The sequence below is a fragment of the Lepisosteus platostomus genome, chromosome 6, assembly GCF_059453375.1.
Source record: "Lepisosteus platostomus isolate fLepPlt1 chromosome 6, fLepPlt1.hap1, whole genome shotgun sequence".
NCBI classification, from domain to species: domain Eukaryota; kingdom Metazoa; phylum Chordata; class Actinopteri; order Semionotiformes; family Lepisosteidae; genus Lepisosteus; species Lepisosteus platostomus.
Window position 1 is genome coordinate 30873483 of NC_142616.1, and position 23340 is coordinate 30896822.

The 23340-nt window shown below is 43.9% G+C and overlaps 1 protein-coding gene across 2 annotated transcripts; it reads right to left on the minus strand.

The window, feature by feature from the left end:
• Positions 1–206: 206 nt before the first annotated feature.
• On the minus strand, positions 207–20767 carry cnnm1 (cyclin and CBS domain divalent metal cation transport mediator 1). Of its 2 annotated transcripts, none has more exons than XM_088635341.1 (10): positions 19092–20767; positions 12444–12587; positions 11558–11698; positions 10356–10525; positions 9389–9488; positions 7459–7604; positions 7033–7285; positions 6021–6122; positions 5423–5536; positions 207–4486 (listed from the first exon to the last, which is right to left on the minus strand). In XM_088635341.1, exons 1-10 carry the CDS (start codon positions 20539–20541, stop codon positions 4407–4409), a joined length of 2700 nt encoding a protein of 899 aa, XP_088491467.1. In that variant the 5' UTR covers positions 20542–20767; the 3' UTR covers positions 207–4406. The 2 variants fall into 2 exon arrangements, with proteins under 2 accessions (XP_088491467.1, XP_088491468.1); XM_088635342.1 differs by having other exon boundaries at positions 5423–5533; positions 19092–20766.
• Positions 20768–23340: the final 2573 nt, after the last annotated feature.

A 23340-nucleotide genomic window follows, 5' to 3' on the forward strand; every position in this document is an offset into this window, starting at 1 on the left:
GCAACATGAAGACTTCCCTTTCAGGGTGAACAGATCTCCTTTTGTATAGCACTGCAACCAGGAATAATTGAAAGCTTGTGTTCTCCATTTGTCCTTGATCCTTACCCAAACCGTGGCCAGCTGATCCTCATCTAAGTTCTTGGGAAGGACATCTCCGTTGCCCCCATTACCTATAAAGAGAAGCTTAAAAAAACCTCCCGCACGGGTCAGTTTTGAACTTTTTTTACTGAGGAGTTCAGATGACATCTTATTGTAAAATAGCAACTTCAAAGGTTTTCCCCCTTATTAAATATTTTGAAAATTAATTATCTGATAAAAGCATAACCTCATATTTCTAAATCTCATCTTTCTTCATAAAAAGGATATTTCAAACATATATGAATATAAATTCTATACATCTAAATGTTGCCAAAACCACATTAGCCAGAGCTGGTGGTAAACCGTGTCTCTCGGCGCACACGCCTAGCAACCGAGAAGGTGAACCCCTCTGTGGCTCTTTCACAGAAAGTCAGCATGTGACTTGTGATCATGTTGTTCTCTGTGGTTCTGCAGAGGGAAGCTTGTCCTGTTGCAAGTCTTATGTTAAGAGGCACCTGGTTCTTGTTTAAGGTCTATGCCTGAATAACAATTTCAGAATGCTGTCCTGGTTTTTCAATCTAGATGTGCACACTTTGCAGGCATGCCTTTGCCTGCTGCTTACTTTGCCATAGAAAAAGCTTAATCCGATGTGGTTATAAGGCTACAAATGGGGAATTCTGTTAAAGTTTCAGGCAGTGACTATGCAGCTGTTGTAAAATGGGCCAAAACTACTGCAATGTCACCTGCTTCTTCACCCCACAGCTTCTTTGTTTTTAGTTGTTAGGCTAACTGCTTCTACCACAAGCTCTAAGTAACTAGCTTTGGCAATCTGTATTGCACAATATAAAATGTCTTCATGGGACTTGAGCATAACACGTGATCTAACAGAGCCCTCCAAAAGTGGATGTCCTACAGCCTTGGTCATCAGCTGGAAGGCAATCACCGTGCCTCATTCTTTTACCACAACAGAGGCCATCAAAATGAGATAGCTTTTGAAGCAGCACAGAGATCTGGTTTACGTCTGAGTTGAAATGAATCTGTAATCTGATGCGTCACACACAGTCTTGTAATGAAATGAACTGTTATTGCTGTTGCTCATGTGGTTGCCTTTTAAGTGCATCTACCACTGTTGTTCCCTTGTAGGAGTGTCTAAAAACTGCAGATTCACAAACATTTCAATTCTCTCTAATTTCCTAAACATGCTCAGTCTGCACAAAATGAATCGATGACCATTCAGGATCTATTACTATATATAGTGTTGCGCACACGCGCACACACACACACACACAAACAAACAACAGGTGAGTTATGAGGTTGAGAGAGCCCTGAGTAAGTGAGCTCATTTCCCTTGTAAACCTTATATTTTAGAGCTGTGAGATGGCGTTATGCTCAGGCCATGTTTTATACACTAATGGCTACCACGTGTTTTACCCCCATCCCTCCCCTCTACCCAGATAACCCCCTTCAGGCAGGCCTGCTCTGGTTACAAAGAATTCTTAGTTCATGCTCATCTGTACTCCAAGCATGCAGAGTTAGTAGCACAGTTCGTTGGCTCAACATTCCCTTATGAAATATTTTGCTGTATACTGTATCTACAGCAGTGTTTTCAGGACACAATACATCCCCATGCTACCAACCCCTAAGCCCCCAACCCTTTTCCCCGATGGCTACTTGGCAGTTCAGCTTTCTTGTTGTGATTAACAGTGAGCACAACTCAACACTTGGGCAGCTCTGAGGCATGACCCCATTCTTCAATTGCTGCTCTCCAATGGGCTTTAGAGCATCTTCCAATTTTTTGATCGCCAAAGTATAATAAAATGGTATTGGCTCAATAATAAACAGACCACTAAATCTGCACAGAAAGAACAAACATGGATGAAAGAAGACCAGAGGTGGTTTAAGCCCTGGAAGAAGAGGACAGAACAGTGCTGTTCAGTCAAGCTCAGCAAGCTGCTGTCACGAGTGAGGAAGGGAATTGACTGCTCACTGAGGGAAAAGAACCAGCTGAACTGCTATTTTTGCGGATGCTTCATTCTTTAAAACACAATAATGGGTCAGACAGGGGTTAATGTTTAGCAGTTGGGATGACCTTCAAAGCTTTTGGCATAAGTGTAAAATTTGCTCCACTGTTTCAATTTCCAGGAACTTCCATCTAGACCTGTTTCTCATTTTGCCACTCTCTAAAACCTCTTATCATTTGAAACGGGGATTAAGAGTCCTCTGATTTCCACAAAATGCTTCTGCAATGTCACTATAAAACAGGGATAAACTCAAACTCAGGAACTCTGGCATGTAGAGATGGTGTCTCTTGCCTGCCATGAAACTTGAAACATTACAATTAATTTACAAACTGAGAGCAAATTTTGCTTTGGAGCAATAAGCCTTGACAATCTCCCACCTGGACTCTTCAAAAAAGCAAATTTAAATTTTATGAACGTTTCTCACATTTTTATCACTTTAAAAGTGAAACTGTTTGGTATTAAATTGCAACTATATTTACAGTTATGGCTTTCTTGTAAGACAATTTAGTAAAGATTCTACAGTTTGTTTCGAAAACGCAATTAAAATTAAAATTTCAATTCTCCATGTTTTGAAGTATAAAGCAAACAGGCATTTGAGGAAAATATAACTTGAACATTGTTCCAAACAAGGAATCATTTGTTCATTTTTCTGCTTTAAGGAATAATGCAAAAGTCAGACTTGGTTCCCAGGAGAACCTGCTGTACATGTGGTGGAAATTTTGGATGCAGTTAGGAAAGAACTGAAGAACACTCCATCTTTTGTAGTCCGTGTTGAAATGTCCTTATTTATCTTATTGCCCAGTTCCCATTAAGCTAGGTCTGTTGTAAACAGGAATTTGTGTGGGGCAGAACTCCAAGTAACCAGGCGATGCCAGGTGAATCTTGGAGATCAGTACATAGGGGATAGCTGCAGGTTTCAATCAGTGATGAGGTCATAGCAGACAGCCCGGCCAAATGTTCAAGTGTGTGAAAGTAACATGCAGTTGAAATCTTGCAATACTGGGAAAGTGCCGAGTTGGTGACAATTTGTAGGCAACCATGAGGCAGTCTGGCTCAGTGAAAGTGGTTCGGTGTCACTGAGCTTGTATTGTTATTTATGGGAGATTTGGTTTAACACAAGGGATACACTTGCCCTCCACAGCTGTGTTTTATGGGTGAACCTGGCCATGGTCAAGTATTCATCAGTGGAGACCGGCTCCTAAGGAGCTAAGGCTCCTTGTTTATTTCTACATGAAGACTTCAACACCCCACAGAATGAGGTCCTTCAAGGAATATAGACCTTTCAATTTAAGACTAAATCCACTGCGGGTGTGGCAAAGTTTTCTTCTGAGTGCCATCTGAAAATCACAACATCCTAGAAGCCCAACATCTAGGACAAAACAATAAAACTTAATAATACTGGCTAACAGTAATTTGCACAGTAATTTAACATAAATTGTAAGTTATATTATATCAGTAGAAAAATAATGGTTTCATCTATATGATTTTTAACGCAGGAAAGGAGTCGGGGTATCAGCTTTGACAACTTGGGTGGGTGGGTAGCTTATTTCACACTCCCACAACCCTTTGCTTCCTGCAACATCCCTGCATTCTTCCAGAAATAATTTGCTCTTCGATACAACTCTTTTTGATCTCATAAAAAATAATTCAGTACAACAGCTGTGATAAAATACTTCTACCTCGTATCCATCTTAAATAGCATAAATACAAACGTAAAAATTAAGTTAATTAAATCTAAGAATTAAGATTGAATGTGAGGTTTCCCCACTTGTGGGTTACAGTAACTCTCTTGTCTGCTCGTCGTGTTGCATGGAAGACTCAAGAAGCGATTCAGCGCGTTTCAGGCTTTCAGAGGAACGCGGCTGTGAGGACTTTTTTGTTATCTCTGTAGAGCTCTTGTATCAATGGAAACTATTAGTGAGTGGCTGTTGGGGACTTGGAGAAAATCGATTGGACTCTACACTTAAGAGCATTTCATCTCCATCCCCAGAGTTTTTGCCTAATGCTTGATGAGATAAACTCCCTTAAAATTCTACTGGTGGATCAAGAACTATATAATAATAATAAAGGAAATGTACTGGTCCAAACACAACAGAGCAATGGAATTTTCTTTGGCTCCCCACACCAGAACCCCAGGATGCGGAATGTCTGCCAGGAGATAAGCGGACTGGTGTGCAGGCCTTATGCCCAGAGGAGACCAGGTGCCCAGTCCTGACAAGCGCAGGACGTCTGGGCCTTCCCTCGTGGCAGAGGCTCAGCTGACAGGACCTCCTTCTCCGGCCAGGCAGCTCCTGCAGCAGGAAGGTGCTAGGTCTTCACTAGGGGCTGCTCAGGGTTATCTTCTGGCGTTTTTTCCCCGTCGCGAGACTTCTTCCTCTTCTTATTGCCTAGAGAAATGCATGTTTTTTGTTACCGTGGGTTGTTTTTCTAACACGTTTAACACCACCTCCCGAAAGGCCCGGAAGCTTTGACCGTGCAGTAGTGAGCGAGTCATATGATCGCGTGTCACAGGCGGGAGTCCCTATGACAAGAGTGCAGTTTCCCTGTTCGACTTGAGCAGCCACTTTCCTCAGCTGGTGGTATAACAATTTCATTTCCATACATATTTCCAAGCTGAGTGTGCTGAAATGTATGTAAACAGACTGAATTCAAGGTGGGTTATGTCAGTGTGGTAGCATACTTTAAAACTAGTACAGGTGAATTAACTGTGAAGGATAAGAATAAGTAAAGACTTATTTCATGCTGAAAAGAGAAGAAAAGAAACACAACGTTTCGGCTGTGGAGCCTTCTTCAGGTGCGACAGTGTTCTATTTTATAGTTTGGCACTACAGTTTCCAATAGCCCTTCCAAGAGTGAATGAATAAGCTCAATATTCCCTCTGCAGAACAATTCTTAGTTGTATTAGGTTCACAAACATTTTGACATTTAATCTCTAACGGCGTGTGAATGATTGTTCACAAAAACCTTTCAAGCCTAAAACAGAAAGTTGTGAGAAGATCAAATTTTATTCTCTTGCCCCAGTCTGCTTTCCTCTGGATAAAAACTCACCTCCTGAGAAGCATTATGCGCACCTTTCTTGCATCCCTCCCCCTAATCCTTTTGCACTCTTGCAGCAGCTCCCTGGCTCATTCCTCACAAAGGTAAGGGGGGATTCTGACCACTTCCTCCGGCCAGGCAAGTTACAACTAGTAAGCTTCCAATACCTTTTGTTTCTACGTCACATTAATTCGAATTTGCTGAAGAGAGAATGAAAGCAATCCATTTCCCTGCGTGCTCAGGTTTTGGGAACTGTGACACCAGTAAAGCGGGAAGCCGGTACTCACTGAGTTTACTCAGGAGTTTCTTTCCCAGGGTCTCGTCAGAGCCGCTCAGAGACAGGCTGCTGATGAAGGGGGAGGTGGGGTGGTCTGCTCCATCAGGAATTGCGTCTCTGTCTGCTGGGGGTAAAGAAGAAGAGATCTGACACTTTGTTGTTGGGCTGCAATAAATCAGAGTATCACATCTCTCAGTTCACTTTCATGCACATTTGAACAGTTTTAGTCTTTGAATTATAGTGCCCATCAGCAAAAGCAGACCAGTTCCTGCAATTTGTAATTTGCCGAAAAAAGAGTCTCCTTTCTAGAATATCACTTGTGATGTGTTGTCCAGCGTGATGTATAATTCCCTCCACAGGTGAAAGAACCAAAACTGATGACAAAAACTGTGGCCCAGTTCATGTGGCCAAGCACACGTCTTCTTTGGTGTTACATGCCATGTTGTCTTGTGTGCAGTAGTGTACAAGAGAATCAATTCTGCACACTCAGGAAATCTGATTCTAGATGTAAGTAGTAGAATTAAGAATACCAAGTTCTTGGTATTCAGATGTATATAAAGAAAGTCATTTTCAGCTAACTTAAGTTAACCCCCCCCTCTGTCACTCACCGTATTTGCCATTACCAGTCAGGTCCTCTTTGATGTAGGGGATGTCGTCCATTCGCAGGAACACAGAATCGCTGGGGCTCTTCTGGCCATCCGACTTGCTGCCTGCAGGGGGAGACAGAGAGTAAGAATGACAGCAGCCAGCGAGGCGGGAGGAGGCTCTCCAGCCTCAGGATTTCGGGAAATGACCTCTCCGGCTTCACCTGCTGCACACCCTAGTCAGAGCCATCCCACAGCTACACTATGGACACATTTATAGTAAAACATCTACTAAACATGAAAACAACACTCAAAGAAAATACATCTGCTCTTAAATCTGTGAAACTACAGCAATCACCACTTTTCTGTGTGTTGTTAAATTGCATTTGACAAATACAAATGTACAGCATGCCTTGTAATAACACCACAGCTATGATTCACTGTGGGGCGAGGCATTCCTCAATGATTAAAGGCTTTTCTTGTCATATCTGATATAAAATGAAGCTGAAAGGAGAATTAAGCCTCGTGTAATTTGGACGCTTTCACGCAGCTCTGGTGCAGGCGTCTCCCAGATCTGATGTGTTTTTCCTGCCAAGAAGATTTGGGAGTGCCAACTGTCGAACCTTGTGCACGTCACGTTTGTGCATGTACTGTACCATCAGCTGCTTCTGCACTGGTTTCTACGGGATCTTTTTTTTTGCTCCCCCCACAAACGTAATCTCTCAGCTACCTGGAGTCTAAAAAGGGCCCCATTAAAATGTGTCCCTTTTTTCGGTTTCGTTTTTTAATGGTAGCGTACAATTGTTCAATCTTACAGTATGTCCTGACAGCACCTTCAGTATGGTCTCTGACCCCGCAGTTCTGCTCCAGCACTGCAAGCAGGAACACGGAGCAGAGGCGAGAGCGCTCTCTCCGTAAAGGCTACACCGCCCCTCACCGCGCTAGCCCACGGTCGTGCGTTGTCAGACTCTGTGCCAGCCGTGTCCGGCACAGTGCTGTCCAGCTCCGCGACAGGCGGCCGGGCGGAAAGACTCACGGACGATGCGGTTCTTCTCGTTCAGCAGCGTGGTGCTGTGCTGGGTGCCGCCGGCGTGCGGACGGGGTCGGGCCGCGGCGCTCAGACGGGGCTCCGGGAGGGGCAGGGCGATGCTGTAGGAGCGAGCCTCGGGCACGGGGACCTCGGGGGTGGGGGTGCTGTCCTCATTCATCTGGGCGTCGGTGTCGGGGGTCTGCGGGGAGCTGTCTATGCGCGAGGCTGTCAGAGCATTCTGGTAGTGACTCCGTGTGATCTGTGCAGGGCAAGGGAAATTCGTAGGACGACCTTAATGTCATTTTCATACCCACTTCACAACAATTTAATCAACGGCGGTGATTGAAGTGTCTGATCAGCAGGAGTTGACGTGTTGTAAGAAGTGCCTGTGTTGTTACTGTTGGCTGTTTCCAGTGTACAGGAAGCGGGCACCTTGATGATCTGCAGGTCGGTGAGCTGGCGGACGGAGTAGTCCGGAAGGTAGGTGGTGGTGCTGGTGTTGAGCTGGCTCATGCTGCCGCCGTAGATTGTGGAGTCGGAGTGGTTGAGCCCGCTGCTGCGCGAGGGGGACCTGTGGACTGGACCATACAGGGCAGAGACAGGGTAGTGCCGCAGCTTTCAGAAAAACGTAGAAAAAATTATACGGAGAATTGAAACAATGCTTCTGTTGACCTACTGCGTTTACACTTTCTTTACTGATCGTAATGGATGACACTCTTAAAATGACCCCGAATGGGTGTTTGACCGATATGTTTGCTATGCTGCAGAAGTTTTATTCCGTGATAAACAAATAATCACACCCACAGTAGGTGATACCTACCCAGGTTTTTGTATTTCCAAGTAAATGAAAGTGAATTTTTATAAAACATGCCAAAACCTGTTATTTACAGTTTCTGTCACTAGGTGGCAATCCAGAACCAATTTTACCTGTACAGCTATTAATTCCTACTGGTTTACTATAAATCTGCTTTGCTGAAATTCTGAACTGATGCCAACAATAATAATCCCAAATTTGTAATGCACCTTTCTCTTTCGCATTGTGATGTAAACAGAGATAACCACACTATACCAATAAGACTAATAACGTTTACATCCTTTCTTTTTATAGACTCAGGGCAGATGTAAAACATGATGAGAAATGTGCCAGTAAAAAGTCAGATCGTTCAGTTATCAGTGCGGGTAAGGAACTTCTCCACATCCCTAGAGCAGGCAGTCTGAGCTGCACAGGAGAAAGAGTGTGGCAGTGGTCTTGTTATTCTGCCTGAGACCCTGACTGGCTGTGGACCCCTCCAGTCAATAGGAATGCATTCTGACTGAATAATGACAGCTGGACAAACTGCTTGAGTCAGCAGACTGATGGAAAAAGAGCTGGCGATATCAAGTTCTCTCCAAGACAGAGGAGGAGCCAGGAGAAAAACAAGGTGCCCATTGTTTTGCTTAGGGTAGGTATTTTCTGTCTGGAACTTGATCTATATTACAGGATTATTTCCTTGCATAATTTCGATCAGACCAGTGTTATGAGTTAAATCTCCCTACATGGTGCAAGGGTGATTGTTGTCCAGCTGGCCTGAGACTTTCTTAAAGTTGGCTGGTAATTTGAGAGTCATTCATGCCTCTGCAGAGAAATCGGGGATGTCAGGGAGTCAGGATGTCAGGGAGTTCCAAATGTGGAAGAGAGAGTCATATGAAAATTGCACATTGGTTTCAAACACTGTGGTGCTCTATATGAAAGGTGATTTACTAATGCCCTGTTTATGATATAATTTTGGAACATTTGGCCGATTCCCAGTGGCTTTTTTCATTACATCAGCTTTCCCCCTAATTAAGTCAATTGCATCACCAAAGCCAGTGTGCACACAGAACTTGTTATACAGTATAAGCCAGACTCGTATTGGTGTTTTGAGTAATGAGGTTTTCCGTGTTTCTTTCCCTTTGCTTGGGTAGTGAAATGTTTTCCCTCAGTAAATGTAAAGCACGGGACTCTAACTCAGTTCCTGGAGGGACCAGTGTCTTCTGATTCCCACTCGAAAAGCCAATTAAACAAAGAACCTAATTATTCTGTAAATTAGATATAAATAGGATTTTCTGTACAGGTCTTTTACAGTTGATTAATCAAGAGATTGACTTAATTAGAGCCACAGATATCTCCATACCAACACAGAGCCTGGTAAGATGAATTACAATTATGCAGCTAATTAAACAATTAGACTAGCTAAATAAGTGAGAATATGGGTGAAGACACTAGAACCTCCGGGAATCAAGACTGAGAACCCCGACATCGAAGACCCGACTCTCCTCTCGTGACAGAGGGCGGAAACTCTCTGGGCTCTGGGAGCCAACTCCTGGCACAAAGGACACTCACCTGAGGAAAGGGCTGGCACGATGGCAGGAACACCGTAGTAGGTAAACGCCCCATTTTCAAACCGCAGAGCTTCTTTCCCAATCTTCACCTCCACACGGCCCTTGAAAACAGGATGTCTTAATCCCTATATTCGCAGGTATTACTGTCTTTAAGGAATGGGGAAAATGAACAGGACGAAAAAAGGCATCTTGGGTGGGTGGACAAGGCTCATAGCTGCCTCAATAACCCTGTACTCTGTATTTATCCTGCTTTTAATCTACAAATGATCAACCCTGTAACCCTAAAAATCAATTTTTCAGGAGGAATTTTCAGTCAAAAGGTCTGAAAATCTAAATATACTGTATCATATGTTCTGTTTGTACCCATTACGGCTGTTGCTGGTTCGGGCAACTCTACCAAGTTTGTTAAGCTTCACCTACCATTATTAAATCTGTATTGACTATCCACCAGGATCCTATTTCCATACGGCTGGTCCTCTAGTTTAATTCTAATTGCATTTCCACAACCCTAACGTGCAGTAGAAGTAAGACGTTTTGGTTTAGAATTAATTAAGGTCACCCTTTTTAATGGATGGGTGCTGCATAAGCAGCTTTGCAGTCAGTGTGTATTAACCCTATCTTGAGCCGTTGCTGGAAGAGTGTTGTTAATGCCTATGAATCAGGTCTCGTGAACAACCGCAAGAATAGCTTCACACGCTTGAGACTCCGGACTCCAGTGTGACTTGAAGAGGGAGTGGGCTAATGATCAGACCTAAGGGGCAGGGCTGAAAGAGTGGGAAGAGAAGCATTAATGGAGGAGAAACTGGAATAAAATGGCTCAGATTTAAAGGTCTGTGATCTAACATTCAGAACTGAAGGACCGAGGAAGAGTGTGGACTGCACGCTAAAGACCAGGGGCTGCAAACCATGTGGACCGTAGATCAAGGCTGAAAGACAGAAATACGTGGCTGTTGTGGAGGTGAAAATACCTGCAGAACCAGGACGAAGTAATCGACAGGCTTGGTGCGCTGATACAGGAAGTGCTGTGCCGCCCTCTTGTTTCTCTCATCAAACTTGAGCTCCTGGACAACGTTGGGGTGCTTGAGCAGGCGGAGGAGGATCTTCTCAGAGAGGTAGGAGGGCTTGAAGGGCTCCACTTCTGAACAGACAAAGAGAGAGACAGTCCTTCAGTGGGATCTGCTGGTGTCAGTGAGACTCTGTGCGTCACCCAGTTTCTGTTCATTCATTTAATTTATTTAGTGTTTTAGATCTGAACTGACTCCTGTACATAAAGGGGAAACCCACTTAATCTGCTCCTGCAGCACGTTGCCCAGCTGGGGGAAATAAAGCAAGCCATCATCATGGAGCAAACAGCCCCACTACACAGCAGGTCATGCGAAGAAGGGAAGATTTCGGGTCCAGAGGCAGAGCGCCGCCTACTGGTCCACCAGAACCTCTTACAGCAGCAACTTGGTTTTCCTTTGTTAGTTCCCCACCCAGCACTGACCAGACCCAACTTTGCTTAGCTCCTGAAATCTGACGAGTCAAATTGTGTGTTAAAATGAGTCACTGATCATGATTCTATGAATTATGAAATTTAATCTCACATAGACTGCTCTAAGCTACTGTGCAGCTGTATTAGTGATTCATATGTCAAAAGAGTGTCATTCATTGCTGGAGATGTGTGCAATAAAATATTTATTGTAACAACTTTACTATTTCATATGATACATTTTGTTAGATCCGCAAATATTTTTAAATTATTTTTGTTTTCAAATCAGCTAAGTAAAAGTACAGTTTACAACATGAGCAGGTACTTCTAATATGAAGGTTAGCATTTTCCTGTGTGAAAACACAATGTTCAAACAGCAACATACAAACAAACAGCAACTAATTTCAGATCAAAAGGGAATTTTAGCTTTATGAAAATCTGGCAATAATAGGTGCTGGAATCCTCACAGCAAACTAGGTATGGAAAAAAAAACATGATAAACTTCTTTGTTAGATTCCCCACCAAAACAACCAGAAATACAATAGTGTGCTCATAGGGAGTTTCCTTCTCTTCAGAAAGCCAATTTTCCAGGTGAACGTGTGCACATTTTCAAACAGCCACAGATATAGTAGCTTTGTCTTTCTGTATGGGTTTTCACTGGGACACAGAAAAAAAAGATACTCAAAAAAGGTTCCCTACCTGTTGCCAGGAATCGATGTGTGGCCAGGAGCAACTGGGGAGAGACATTCACGTTCATTTCGTTTTCTGACAGCTTGAAGAGGGAGAAGTCCTGCTGCTTCCTCTCATGATGGGACACCCTCCTCTTGTTGCGGTTATCAGCTGCACAAATGACACAGAACTAAGGCCCGGCCTGTTCCCTCCACACTGCTGACCCCAGACCCACTGGAGTCTGTCTCGGCGCAGGAAGGACTGTGCCACCACGGGGTCTCCTGCTTTCTGCTTGACCCCAGCGCTCAGTTACTTCCTTGACCTCACTCCCTCCCTGGACCAAAAAACTCCATACACGTTATGGGCACCCGAGTTCGATTCTTCACAATCATCATCTATAAATACATATACAGTATATCCCATTGAATGAATTAATCAATAAATGTAATATTTTAATATTAATGAAGGACTGAAGCTGAAATGAAAATCAAGGGAACCCTCAGAGAGTTCTTGTACTCTGCTCTGTTTTTACCAACCAGCTCAGTACCTACTGAAATGCTGCGCACTGTAGCAGAATGAAAATGGAAAAGTTGTGTTTAGACATCCTGTTAAAGAGGGCACTAAAATCCAATTATTCATGTGCTGTGAAAGGTAGATGCCTAGCTCGTTATCTTAAAGCAACTGAGTGTGGACAGCGAGGATGTGTAATGAGATGTCACATGGAAGATGTAAACAAGTATACTCGGTATAAAGAAAAAAATTACTGACTTATCATTTCAAAACAATATCTGATTTATATGGAATATATCTGGTTTTACGAAAGCCATCGAAAGAGATCAAGCTGTCCTCTCCTACTCTATCCCGAAGGTTATCACTGATTTAATTTGTCACGCGTGCAGTCAACAAACTGTCGTACTGTAGAGGTCGGTCTCGTCCAAGATCTCAGACTTGATGATCTCCTCAATGATGTCCTCCAGGGTGACAATGCCCATCACCTCGTAGAAAGGGTCGCCCTCTCCCTCGTTGTTCACCCGCTGCACAATAGCCAGGTGAGATTTACCTGCACAGAGACAGAAGCAAACAGGTGTCACTGAAAGGAACTATGTCAGTTAGATGCAAGAGAAACTGTGCGTTTTATGTGCCGTACTTGGTCGGGGATCACCTTCTGAGCCTGTCCCCATCAAACTACAGAACTGGGAAGAATCTGACCATGTGTCTATCTGTCCAGGGAGTGTAATTATCACTGATACAGTAAATGTTATGGCCACCAATTATCCTTTCTGCATGACATTTTAGTTTAAAGACTGTCTGTATCCTTTTTGGGATCCTTCTGCCCACATAGACTCCCTGGGTATAAACAATATACTTATAAAGAACAATATACATATAATCTCTTCAGGTTGTTGACATAGTTCATATCTTTTATCCCAAGCAGTTGTCAATGAACCGGTTTTTCAGAGCAGAGTATATCTAGTATTTCACTTTAATAGGAACTTCTTGGCTTTAAATGCATTTCATTATATGGTATATGAGAAAAATAAGCAGAAGTGCAAAACCACACAAAATAATACCATTCTGGAAGTTGGAAAGAAAACAACAGCAAGAATTCTTAGAGGGGCAGAGTTCTACAGACTTTAATAAGCATGGAAAAGTGAGTCATGGCCCATCTTCGACCAGCATCAGGGGGGCAGAGAGGAGGTGAGGAGGCAGGGGTGCTGGAGCCCTGGGTCAACAGCACTAACTGGGCTGTGCAGTTGGTACGATTGCCAGAAAAGGGTTGAGCTGGCTCTGCTCAGCTTTGCCGGTGCTGCCTGGAGTCACAGCAGTGGTGCACAGACATGCTGGCGCACCAAATGTAAGGTAGATACATAGAGGCTGACAGACAGGCTGCAAAAAAACGCAATCATCCATCTAGTGACTATGCCTGTAATTAGAAACTTTCCAAGTAATGTGATAAAAGGAAACCTTGAATCATTTTTTTAAACAAGACAGGTTTTTTCAGACAACTCTGTGAATGAACCATTACATAAACACAGCAGTCATACTGATTACGTAAGGTGGTGAACTCTTGAGGTTTCTGGCTTGTAGGCTTGGACATCCGCTGTCCCTGTGTTCTCAGTTGTCTGGGCACACTACTCATGGGGGAAGCGATCTGGTATTTGGTTTACTGATTCTTTGAAAGGCTGACAATCTGTCATGCTTACAACAGCGCTAATTACACAAGTGAAAGCAATCAGTCTTGTCTCTCAAAGTCCTATAATAAAATGAGCATTTTAGGTCTCTGACACCTCACATACAGTATAGACTTTGTCAGAATCTATCTATCTGAGTGTTCGCTTTTAGTATTTTCTAAAGTCTTTTTTTAATTGCACAGACTGATGCATTATCTGTGAAGTGCTCCAATGTTAGGGAACCAGATGTTAGACATACCTAACTGAGATTTATGCGATACAGTCTAGCGAGTCACTGACTATCTCTGCCATGTGTCATATGATCCAGTTTGGAAGTGACTTAAAATTGCAAGGATCAAAATGAATCCAGCTGTCCCCTATGACCCACGAAATTCAAGACAAATAAGTAAGTCTTGTGTTGCTTTTTACGAGCACCTTCTGACTATCTTCTGAGGGGCCTGACTGATCCCTTAGGCCCTTTGATCTTTGCTGAACAGCAGACTAGTAGTGGCTCACCCAGTTTGTGCATCCTGGCTGCTACCAGCTGTGTGGGACTCTGAGGGACCAGGATTAAATCCCTGCAGCTTGCTTAGGAAGCTATTTCATGTGCCCTGAATGGTGCTGCTTGATGTGCAGTGCCTGACATTACATCATCAAGCCATTACATAACTCGGCTCCCTGGAGGAATCTAGCCCACACGAATGTCCCTGCTAATCCCTGCACACATCCAGCTCCTTCTGGAGGTAATGCCAATAGGAAGGCCACCATCTTGTGCCTGTATGTGGGTCATGCATATCAAGTACCACGCATCAGTGATGTAAAAAAAATAAAACACTGGATCAATTTGTGTAATTACTAGATGAGTCCTCTGTTTGTGATCCAGAGAAACTACAGCGATATACCTTTATGATGATCCTAACGTGATTCTGAAGTTTCATACCTTGGTGGATAAATATTGCTTTGAAGCTATTAACAGCTCATCTTCAGCAGACATACACCAGCACTGATGACATTTATTTGAACCAAAGCAACTTAGAATCTCAGTAAACAAAGTGCAACATAAACAAAGTGCTACAGCTAGGAAAGACCTCACAGGCCGGCTCTTCCGCTTCTACGAATGAGCATTGTGTAACATGAACATAAGCACCTGCATGCCGGCCCAAACAACACCTGTAAGAGTTAGAACCAAGCCTGAATTATTCAGTGCAAATTTATGTATACGAAATGGTAATGGCTCTTCAATATCTGTGCGGATTCAAAAGGCTTTAGACGTGGCGGTCTTCTGTTTGATGAGAAGTTAAATATTTTTCACCCTCCTTTGAAAAGAACACTAAGAAATAAAGTAACAGGTAAGGGGCTCTCAGGGCCTCAGTGGAAGAACAAATCCCAGTGACATTTCACATGCTGCCCCCCTGCTAGAACCAATCCATTTTTAAATGGGAGGGCTGTAGGAGGAGAGAGCACTGTGTTCAATTTTTCATGGTTTCCATCTGTGCACCGTCAGGGGTGACTGAAGTGCTGTAGGGCTGTGGAGACGTGTGGGGGTTTGGGGGGGGAGCTCGTGGCAGGAGGGGAGAATTCAAGCTCTCTCTCGCCCCCCCCAGTGACAGCCGCATTGTTCCTAATGACGAGCCGGAGGAGCAGGGCTACAGCGAGAGAAGGTCAGGGGTGTAGTGGGATTTTCACTGCTGCTTTCTCCGTTTGTTGTTGTCAGCATGGAAATGTCAAACGCTTCTTAATGGTTCTTAAAGGGGCATTTTAATACCACACTTCTAAAACATTCACTCATTCATTTCATTTTAAGACTGTCACCTGCCATTAGTTAGTTTCGTCCATTCTTGTCTAGCTTTAAGCACATCTGAAGCCGAGTCTCATTATATTTTTTAACGCAATGAGCTGGGGGGTTTGCATGCTAAACTGTCTCATTTCATATAAAGTGCTCACCAGTGAGATTATTACCTAGCTCAGATTCTAAACCTCACAGATTGCCTTGTCCATCTGAAGAGAGGATTATTATGCAATGGATGATGTCATATGAATTACAAGGTTCAATTCTGACATGCGCTCTAAGAAACGATGATGGAAATAAAGCCAATTATAGGCTATAATGTTCCTTTGAGCTAAAACATCACATTACTTTACTTCAGCTCTTGACATACTGACAGTCATGGTAACAAGTATGAGTCATGGTTTATATAACAGAAAGTTTGAATATTTGGTCTAATGATTTCCTACATGTATCGTTATATAAAACCTTATTTCTCACACAATCACTTCAGGGATTATTACAAAGGATCAATTTCAGCACATCCTCTCTTTCTGTAAATGCACAATCCTTTCATACTTAGCACTATAAAATATTGAATGAGGCTGTAATGTGAATAAGAGGAAACATGTGACCACTCTAGAACAACAGATGATTATGAATTAATTCACAATGGATTTAAACACCAGCTGTGTATATTGATACCAGAATTACTAACAAGTTTAATTGCTGGTTCCCGTTGTCATGGGAATGAAAGTAAATCCTGCCTCCTCCCCGAGACACAGACGGCCTCCATCATTTCTCATCAGGAATTCACACTACCTGGAACACCGGAAGCCCTGGATGTTCAAAGTCTAAGCAGGTATGCTTTCTCTCAGTATTCCTGGGTCAAATCCCAAAGCCTTGCAGAAGTGAAGAAGAGGAAATCAAACAGGCAATTAGAGTCAGATACTCTGATACTCGGAGTGACAACAGGGCTCCGTTGATCAAAGCTCATCCACCCCGGCTGGGAGAATGCCAGCCTTCAGCAGTAAGACTGGGCCCCTCCTGTCCTCAGTGAGACTAAAGGGCAGAGGGTGAGCAACCCCAGCAGGCTGGTTCTCTCTCACAGCCCTCCGCAGGGCTCCTGGACGACCGCAGGCTCAGGACACAGACAGCGTACACTGTCATTTTCTCCAGTTCACAATATTAATATTGTTTGCACGCTGTATTTTTATATCTCTGACAGCTGGGTGTGGGTGGACAAATCCTCTATATGTCAGGAAAAGTACTCATCAGTGACCATGGCCCCATGTCTGGGAAAGAGGCCAAGATTTATGACCATGACCAATCACAATTAGAAACTTAAGAATAGAGCAGTTTATTTTTCTTTTCTTGGGGAATATATAAATATACATTTACCTACAAGGAGAAATGAGAGCTTTTTGTAAAGTCACTGTCAGAAGAGAGACAGTGCTTTGTGCCAAACAGCATATCTTCAACCCCGAAGACTGTTGTCCCTAGACAATATGATTATATATGTGCCTCACTGTCTCCTGGCTGGTTCTGCAGAACATTTTAAGATTGTTCTAGAAATCTAAACCCCCAGAATTTTCATATGTCCTCTTATTTATATGCTATTGCTTTGCATATTACTGTACACATTTCCATATATGTGAAACATTTACTGAGCCACTTCTTTTCTGGGGATTAACCCTGTCTCATCACTTTGTAGGGGTACACAATACTGTTCATACATCAGCTGTGAGATCCCTCATCCTTTCTACAGCAAGGGCACGCCAGAGACTTCTGAGAGATGCTGTGGAGATGCTGTGGACGGTGGGTGAGGGGTGAAACAGGCAGAGAGCCCCAGATAGCAGCCTGAGAGGGCTGGTGCACCCAGCCTGCTCCTGGAAGCTCGGGTCTGAAAGGAAAAGAAAGAGTGGCTGCTCGCAGGCAGACACACCTGGCCAGAGAGCTCAGGCTGGTGTTGTGTTAAAAAGGGAACGAGTTCATTCTCAGTGTTTCAAACAGCGCTTTTGCAGCTCAATTCCAGTCTGCAAAGTGTCCAGCATATTTGCAAACTGTTCGCGGTATCAGAGAGTTATCACTATAGTGAACTACAAACAACAACATACTCTGGTATCAGACCAGCTCTGAGCAAGCTTGAGAACAGTTATCTTTGCAGTTCTGCGGATCGCAGACCCTGCCTACAGTTCTGCTAAGCTCCTTCTGAATGTAAAGAGCTATGAGCTGCATGGAAAAGTTTTTTCATTTTAACTTTCTGCTTAGAAACAACTCCCTTGTTCTCTGCCATGTGACATTGCATGTTAATCAGCTTTTAATGTTACAACTTGTACAGATTACTTATTGCATTGAATAGGTTTTGGTGTATTAAGGCGATATAAAGAGAAATGTTTCTTTTCCAAGTCATACTTTCATAGTTTCATATACTGGCTTTTCAGGATATCTTTTATTATATATGATTTATGAAATATATTCTCGCTAATACTGTAAAGATAATGGTAGAAAGAAAGCATTTTCCTCCACTCTTGTCATCTGTCATACAACCCAGGAGCACAAACATGTTTGTCCACATTTCCTCAAACCATTCCCAATTTGTACAGGGCTCAGTACTTAAAACATACCTTTTACACCCCATCACATATTCTTCATGCCTGGATTCATCACACATTGTAGATAAGCACAGTTCTCCAGATTAACAAATCAATAAATACATTTACATTTTATCACATCACAATATTGAACAGAAGGTTTCACACTAGCATTTTGATAAGACAAAAACATTATCATCTGCCCCAGGTAAACTTACTGCCAACTCCCTCTTTGGATATACAGTAACATTTCTATAATTAAGCTGTAATTAAGCTCTGACCACTACTGTGTGAAACACTGGGCTCTAACTTAAAATCCATTTACCACTGTAGGGTATCTGATATCTCTTTGAAAACTAAATATGTTGTGTAAACTGTGTAAATATAAACCATGTTAAATGAAACCACTGATAGCACAATAGTCATCCATTTTCTAATCGATTCTTCAAATTCAGTGTCACAGGGAAGCCAGAGCCTATCCCAGCAGGCAACAGGCACAAGGTAGGGCACATCCAGGAAGGGACGCCAGTCCATCGCAAGGCAGATAAACACACAGACAACCAGACACTCACACCCCAGAACATTTGCCCAGAAGCTGATTAACTTACCAACATGTCTTTAATCTTTGGGAGGAAACCAGGGCACCAGAGGAAAACTATGCAAACATGAGGAAAATGTATGAACTCCAGACAGACAGCACCAAGGAATTGAACCCAGGGACTGCTGCGAGGCAGCATTGCTAACCACTGTGTCACTGTGCTGCTGAAAGCAACAGTCATTTCTGAAAATGTTCTACACACTTAAAGGCGAAAACAGCTTTTTGTCACTGGATGCTGAGATATTGGAAGCCTAGGATGGAGTGCTCAACAGGAGCAGCAGCAGTTAAAGGTCTTTTCATCTCAGCGTCAGCAAGGTTTTAAATTCCTCAGGCGCCAGAAATATTGAACATATTACAGTCAGAAGCATCAGCTTTACTCAGCGAGATGACCTCCTTCGTGGGCCAGGGTTGCGAGAGGGTGGGAGGCAAGCCTTACCTTTCTTGAACTCTTCCAGCATGGTGTCCAGCTTGGTGTCGTTGAACACACAGTGCAGGGGGTGGTTGTAAAAGTGGGTGATGGTTTTCAAGGGGGTGCAGTCGTCCGGGTCCACGAAAGCCAGGTCTTTCACAAAAAGAATATCCACGATGTTGGACCGCTCGTCCTCGTACACCGGGATCCGGGTGTATCCGCTCTGCATGACCTCTGACATGGTGTTGAAATCCAGCACGGCGTCCGAGGCCAGCATGAAGCAGTCGTTCAGCGGGGTCAGCACGTCTTCCACGGTCTTCGTCCGCAGCTCCAGGGCCCCCTGGATGATGTTCAGCTCCTCTTTCACCAGATCGTGGTAGGGGTCCGTCACCCGCAGCATCTCCAGCAGCTTCTCCCGGGTGTAAAAGCTGCTGATCTCCTGGTGCAGGACAGTGTCCAGCAGCTTGCTGATGGGGTAGGAGATGGGGAAAGAGATGAGCATCAGCAGCCGCGTCACCCAGATGGTCTTGGAAGCGATGGCGAGCCCGTGTCTGGAGGCGACAGAGTGAGGCAGGATCTCCCCGACAAAGAAAATGCCGACGGTGCAGGCCAGAATGGAAACCCATGTCACTCCGAATATGTGGCTCATCCAGACTGCCAGAGAGGCGTTGATGAGGGCGTTGCCCAAGAGCAAGGTGCACAACAGGTAGTTGCCGTGCTTTCGCACGGACTGTATCCGCCTGGCATGCTTCTGCTCCTTGTCGGTACCGCTGTTCTGGATCACCCGGAGCTCCAATGGGTCCAGTGCCAGCAGACTTAGGTTAAGCCCGCTGAAGACGGCAGAAAAAGCCAGGAGTAACAGCGAGACGATGACCTGCAGCCAGACGTCGGCCTCTGGAGAACGTTCTACGACTGCCAGCCAGAAATCCCTAGTCCTGAAGTGCTCCCACTTGATCCCATCAAAGGCACACATGGAATAATATTTGATTTTCTCACCTTTGCGCAGGTCCTTGGCGAGAAGCTCCACCAGGATTGAATTCTGGCTGGATGCGGACTTGAAAGAGCCCAAGAGCTCAATATCGGTTGTCCTGGCATTCTTGTCCACACAGAGGTTCCGTTTGGGGTGCACCTGTCCCTCTCTGCCCGGACTTGGCTCTTCAATAAAAGCGATCCACGGCGCTGCAGCCGCATCCCCAGCTCTGCCGCTGACACTTCTGTTGAGTCTCTGCTGGGATGCTGCATAGTACACACGCAGTCTGAACCGTGTTCCCTCAGTCGCCTTCAGCACCCCGTCTTCTACGGACAGCTCTCCCCCTGTGTCCTCCGGCCTGAATCCGAGCAGCCCAAGGGCCGATGCGGGCAAAGAAATGGCAAAAATGAGGAGCAGAGGCAGGGAACCGGGTCGCAGGATGCAGGTCGGAGCGCTAGCAGCCGCAGCATCCGCAGCCATGATGCTGAATGTGTTGTATGAGGACATTGGCGAGCGCAGTCACGTGGCGATGTCACGCTTTATAACTGAAATCAGGGTAACAGCTGGCGTACAGTGTAAATACAGAGGGGCTAAGTGACCGATGGAGGGTAGACCTCTTTAAGAATAACGCGCTGCAGTGACGTAATGTCATTTCGCAAGATGCGAGGTTACAGCACGTACTGTAATCAGAGAAGCGGGGCACCAAAAGCTGCCAGGTTCTGGAAATCCGTGGAAGCTCACGGTTCGTGTGAGAGCAAACGTTTCTCCAATAACGCTGTTCTGTCAGCTGTCAACTAACCACGAATCACCGCTGATTTTGTTTAAAAACAAAAACGCGTGGAATAGATTCATTATTTCAGCCTGTCATCATTCCAGTGCATAAAACAATACAAGCGCTGGGACCAGCGTCACCTTCCGAGCTGCAAATGAGCAAGAAGAGGTTAATTTCATGCTAAAAATGGAAAAGAAAGGGCAGAATCGCCGAATTTCCGATTAATTCCCTGCAGTCCCCAATGTAACCTGTCACAGCGATCTGTTTCTCCCGATAAAGCACTAGTATCTGAATTTTCATATTTAACGACGCATTCAAATTTAAAGTTAAACACTGAATTGATAAATATAGACAGGTTATGTTTGGTATGAATGTGTCTTTTAAGGTTCTGTTGCGTGTACAATGAAAATGTTATTCTAACATAATACTTTCTTATAGCTTTCGAAAACTAGGCGAATGTCCTATAAAACTGACGTTGTTCCTGTTGCAATCTCTTAGCAAAAAGTATTATATTTGCCACTGTAAGGTTGTTTGTACCATTGAAGACGTTAAAAGTGTGTTTTTTGGTCCTGCAAAACGGCATTATCATGACATTCCAGAACGTCCTAGATGACCTTGAGAGATGGTGACGGTGTTTTTTTATCGTTAAGTTCTTGTAACAGAGAATACAGTAACAACATAAGCCACAGATGCTGATGGGTCGCTCGGCAGAAAAGGTTGTGGGGACTCGCCACCGAGGAAATTAACCCTGAAGGAGCGATTAAAAATCCCAGTTTAGGTCACTTGATGAAGTGCATGCTTCGATTTGCTAAATCCAAACATTGGCCTTCACATCACCGCATTTTTGTTTGCAAATTTACAAGTCATGAGTCTTTTAAAATGTATTTTGTATTTTGGAGCTTATCCAGAAGTACACAATAAAAACTTGACACTTCGTCCTTTCTGTGCGCTTCAAATAATTTGTTTGCGCTTCTCCACAGCCGCGCTGGAAAAGAAATACGAAGGGCTGGGTGAATAAAGGTCTAAGAAAACACCCCGCTACAGGCCCGGCCGGTAGTGTGCGTCAGACACGAAACAATTGGGTTCGGTCGCGTTTTTCAAATCGCGTAGAATAAACAATATCATAAACTTAAAATATGTTTCCACCTGCACCGTTTTGGTGACACACAGAAGCCCTAGAAGTTGCAGAATATTTACAATTATACCTCCCTTCATTATAACAGTCGGGTACTTCATAAACGTGAAGATGATGTGCATGATTTGCAAAATCTCTGTGATGGGGCAGTGATAGATGGAAAAATAAAGAAACTCTGGCCAGTTATATAGAAATACACCACGAGGTGGCACCCTTTGCACTGACTTGGCTGTGAAAAGCGTGAGCTAGTTTAGGATTCAAGTACCGCGCACCAGGAGTGCCTGTCTAATCGTGAAATATTTAAATGCCCCCCAATAAAGAAATTCGGAGGCAGAGGAAGCAGACGTTTATTTCCACTCAGCACGTAGTGCCCGTTGCTCATTAACAGAACCACAACAAACCACACAGTTCTGTCAAGCCCTGAAATACATTTACCACACCTGAAGAAGGCTCCACGGCCGAAACGTTGTGTTTTCTTTCTTCTTTTTTTCAGCATGGAATAAACCTATTACTTGTTCCTTTGCAGCCTACGCATGCTGACGCTACTAAAATACATCTAGCGTTTTTATAAAAGACCCCTTCTGAAATGCTATATGTAAGTCCTTTCTGGCTCCGGGGCACAAATATCTAACAATCATTCATGTTACATAAATAAGGCATGCTTGATTTTGTAAGGTAAAACTGAACACGTTTTGCACAGGCAGAGCGACTTGAGAGATACGGTAGCAGTTCGAATGGCCGGGCGTTTATCTGACTTCACGATCTCATGAGGTAAGAGTAACGTGTTTCTTATGATTTCCTTTATTGTTTACGGACTGTCTGTTTTTTTTCCAATGACTTGGAAGGAAACGGGTAATGAGTTCAAAATGAATTCATCGTTCAGCACTGCTGTGACATACAGTAAGCGCTCAGCTGGTTGGGCTAACGCAGACGCGCTCTAGCAATGTGCAGTGATAGCCAACAAATAATTGTGTTTGTGTAGCACTTTCCACTTTTTGTAGTTTTCCTAATTCATGTAATGTGGTGTTTCAAGATGTCTATTACTCTAGGATCGTTGATTATACATATTAAAAGCAGGTTGTTGCGGCCCACAGAAATCTCTTTGCTGGAGCAGTGCGGTTACCATTCATGTCTGTATTTTGCCACTGACAGTGCACCGTAAATCCAGAATTCTTTTTTCTCACGGAATCTGTGATTGCGTTCCAGTTTTCACACATCATCACTGCTTGGATAAACCCTGTTCCTTTGAAATGTGTGCTGAAACGCTGGAATCCTTCCACTGCACATTGAAAACAAAGATTGGGAAGAAGAAATCTGCTAACCATTTATGGATTAACATTTCCAAAAATGTGCTCTCAGAAGCACAATCTGGCTTCAAAAGATCATTCACTATTATGGT

Bases quoted from the DNA above. Each gene is read 5' to 3' on its own strand.
- cnnm1 (XM_088635341.1), bottom strand. From the start codon at position 20,541: ATGTCCTCATACAACACATTCAGCATCATGGCTGCGGATGCTGCGGCT. The intron at 12,588-19,091 runs GTAAGGCTTGCC...GTCTCTGTGCAG, and splicing joins GCTGGAAGAGTTCAAGAAAG to GTAAATCTCACCTGGCTATT. The intron at 10,526-11,557 runs GTAGGGAACCTT...TTGTCTGTTCAG, and splicing joins ACATCGATTCCTGGCAACAG to AAGTGGAGCCCTTCAAGCCC.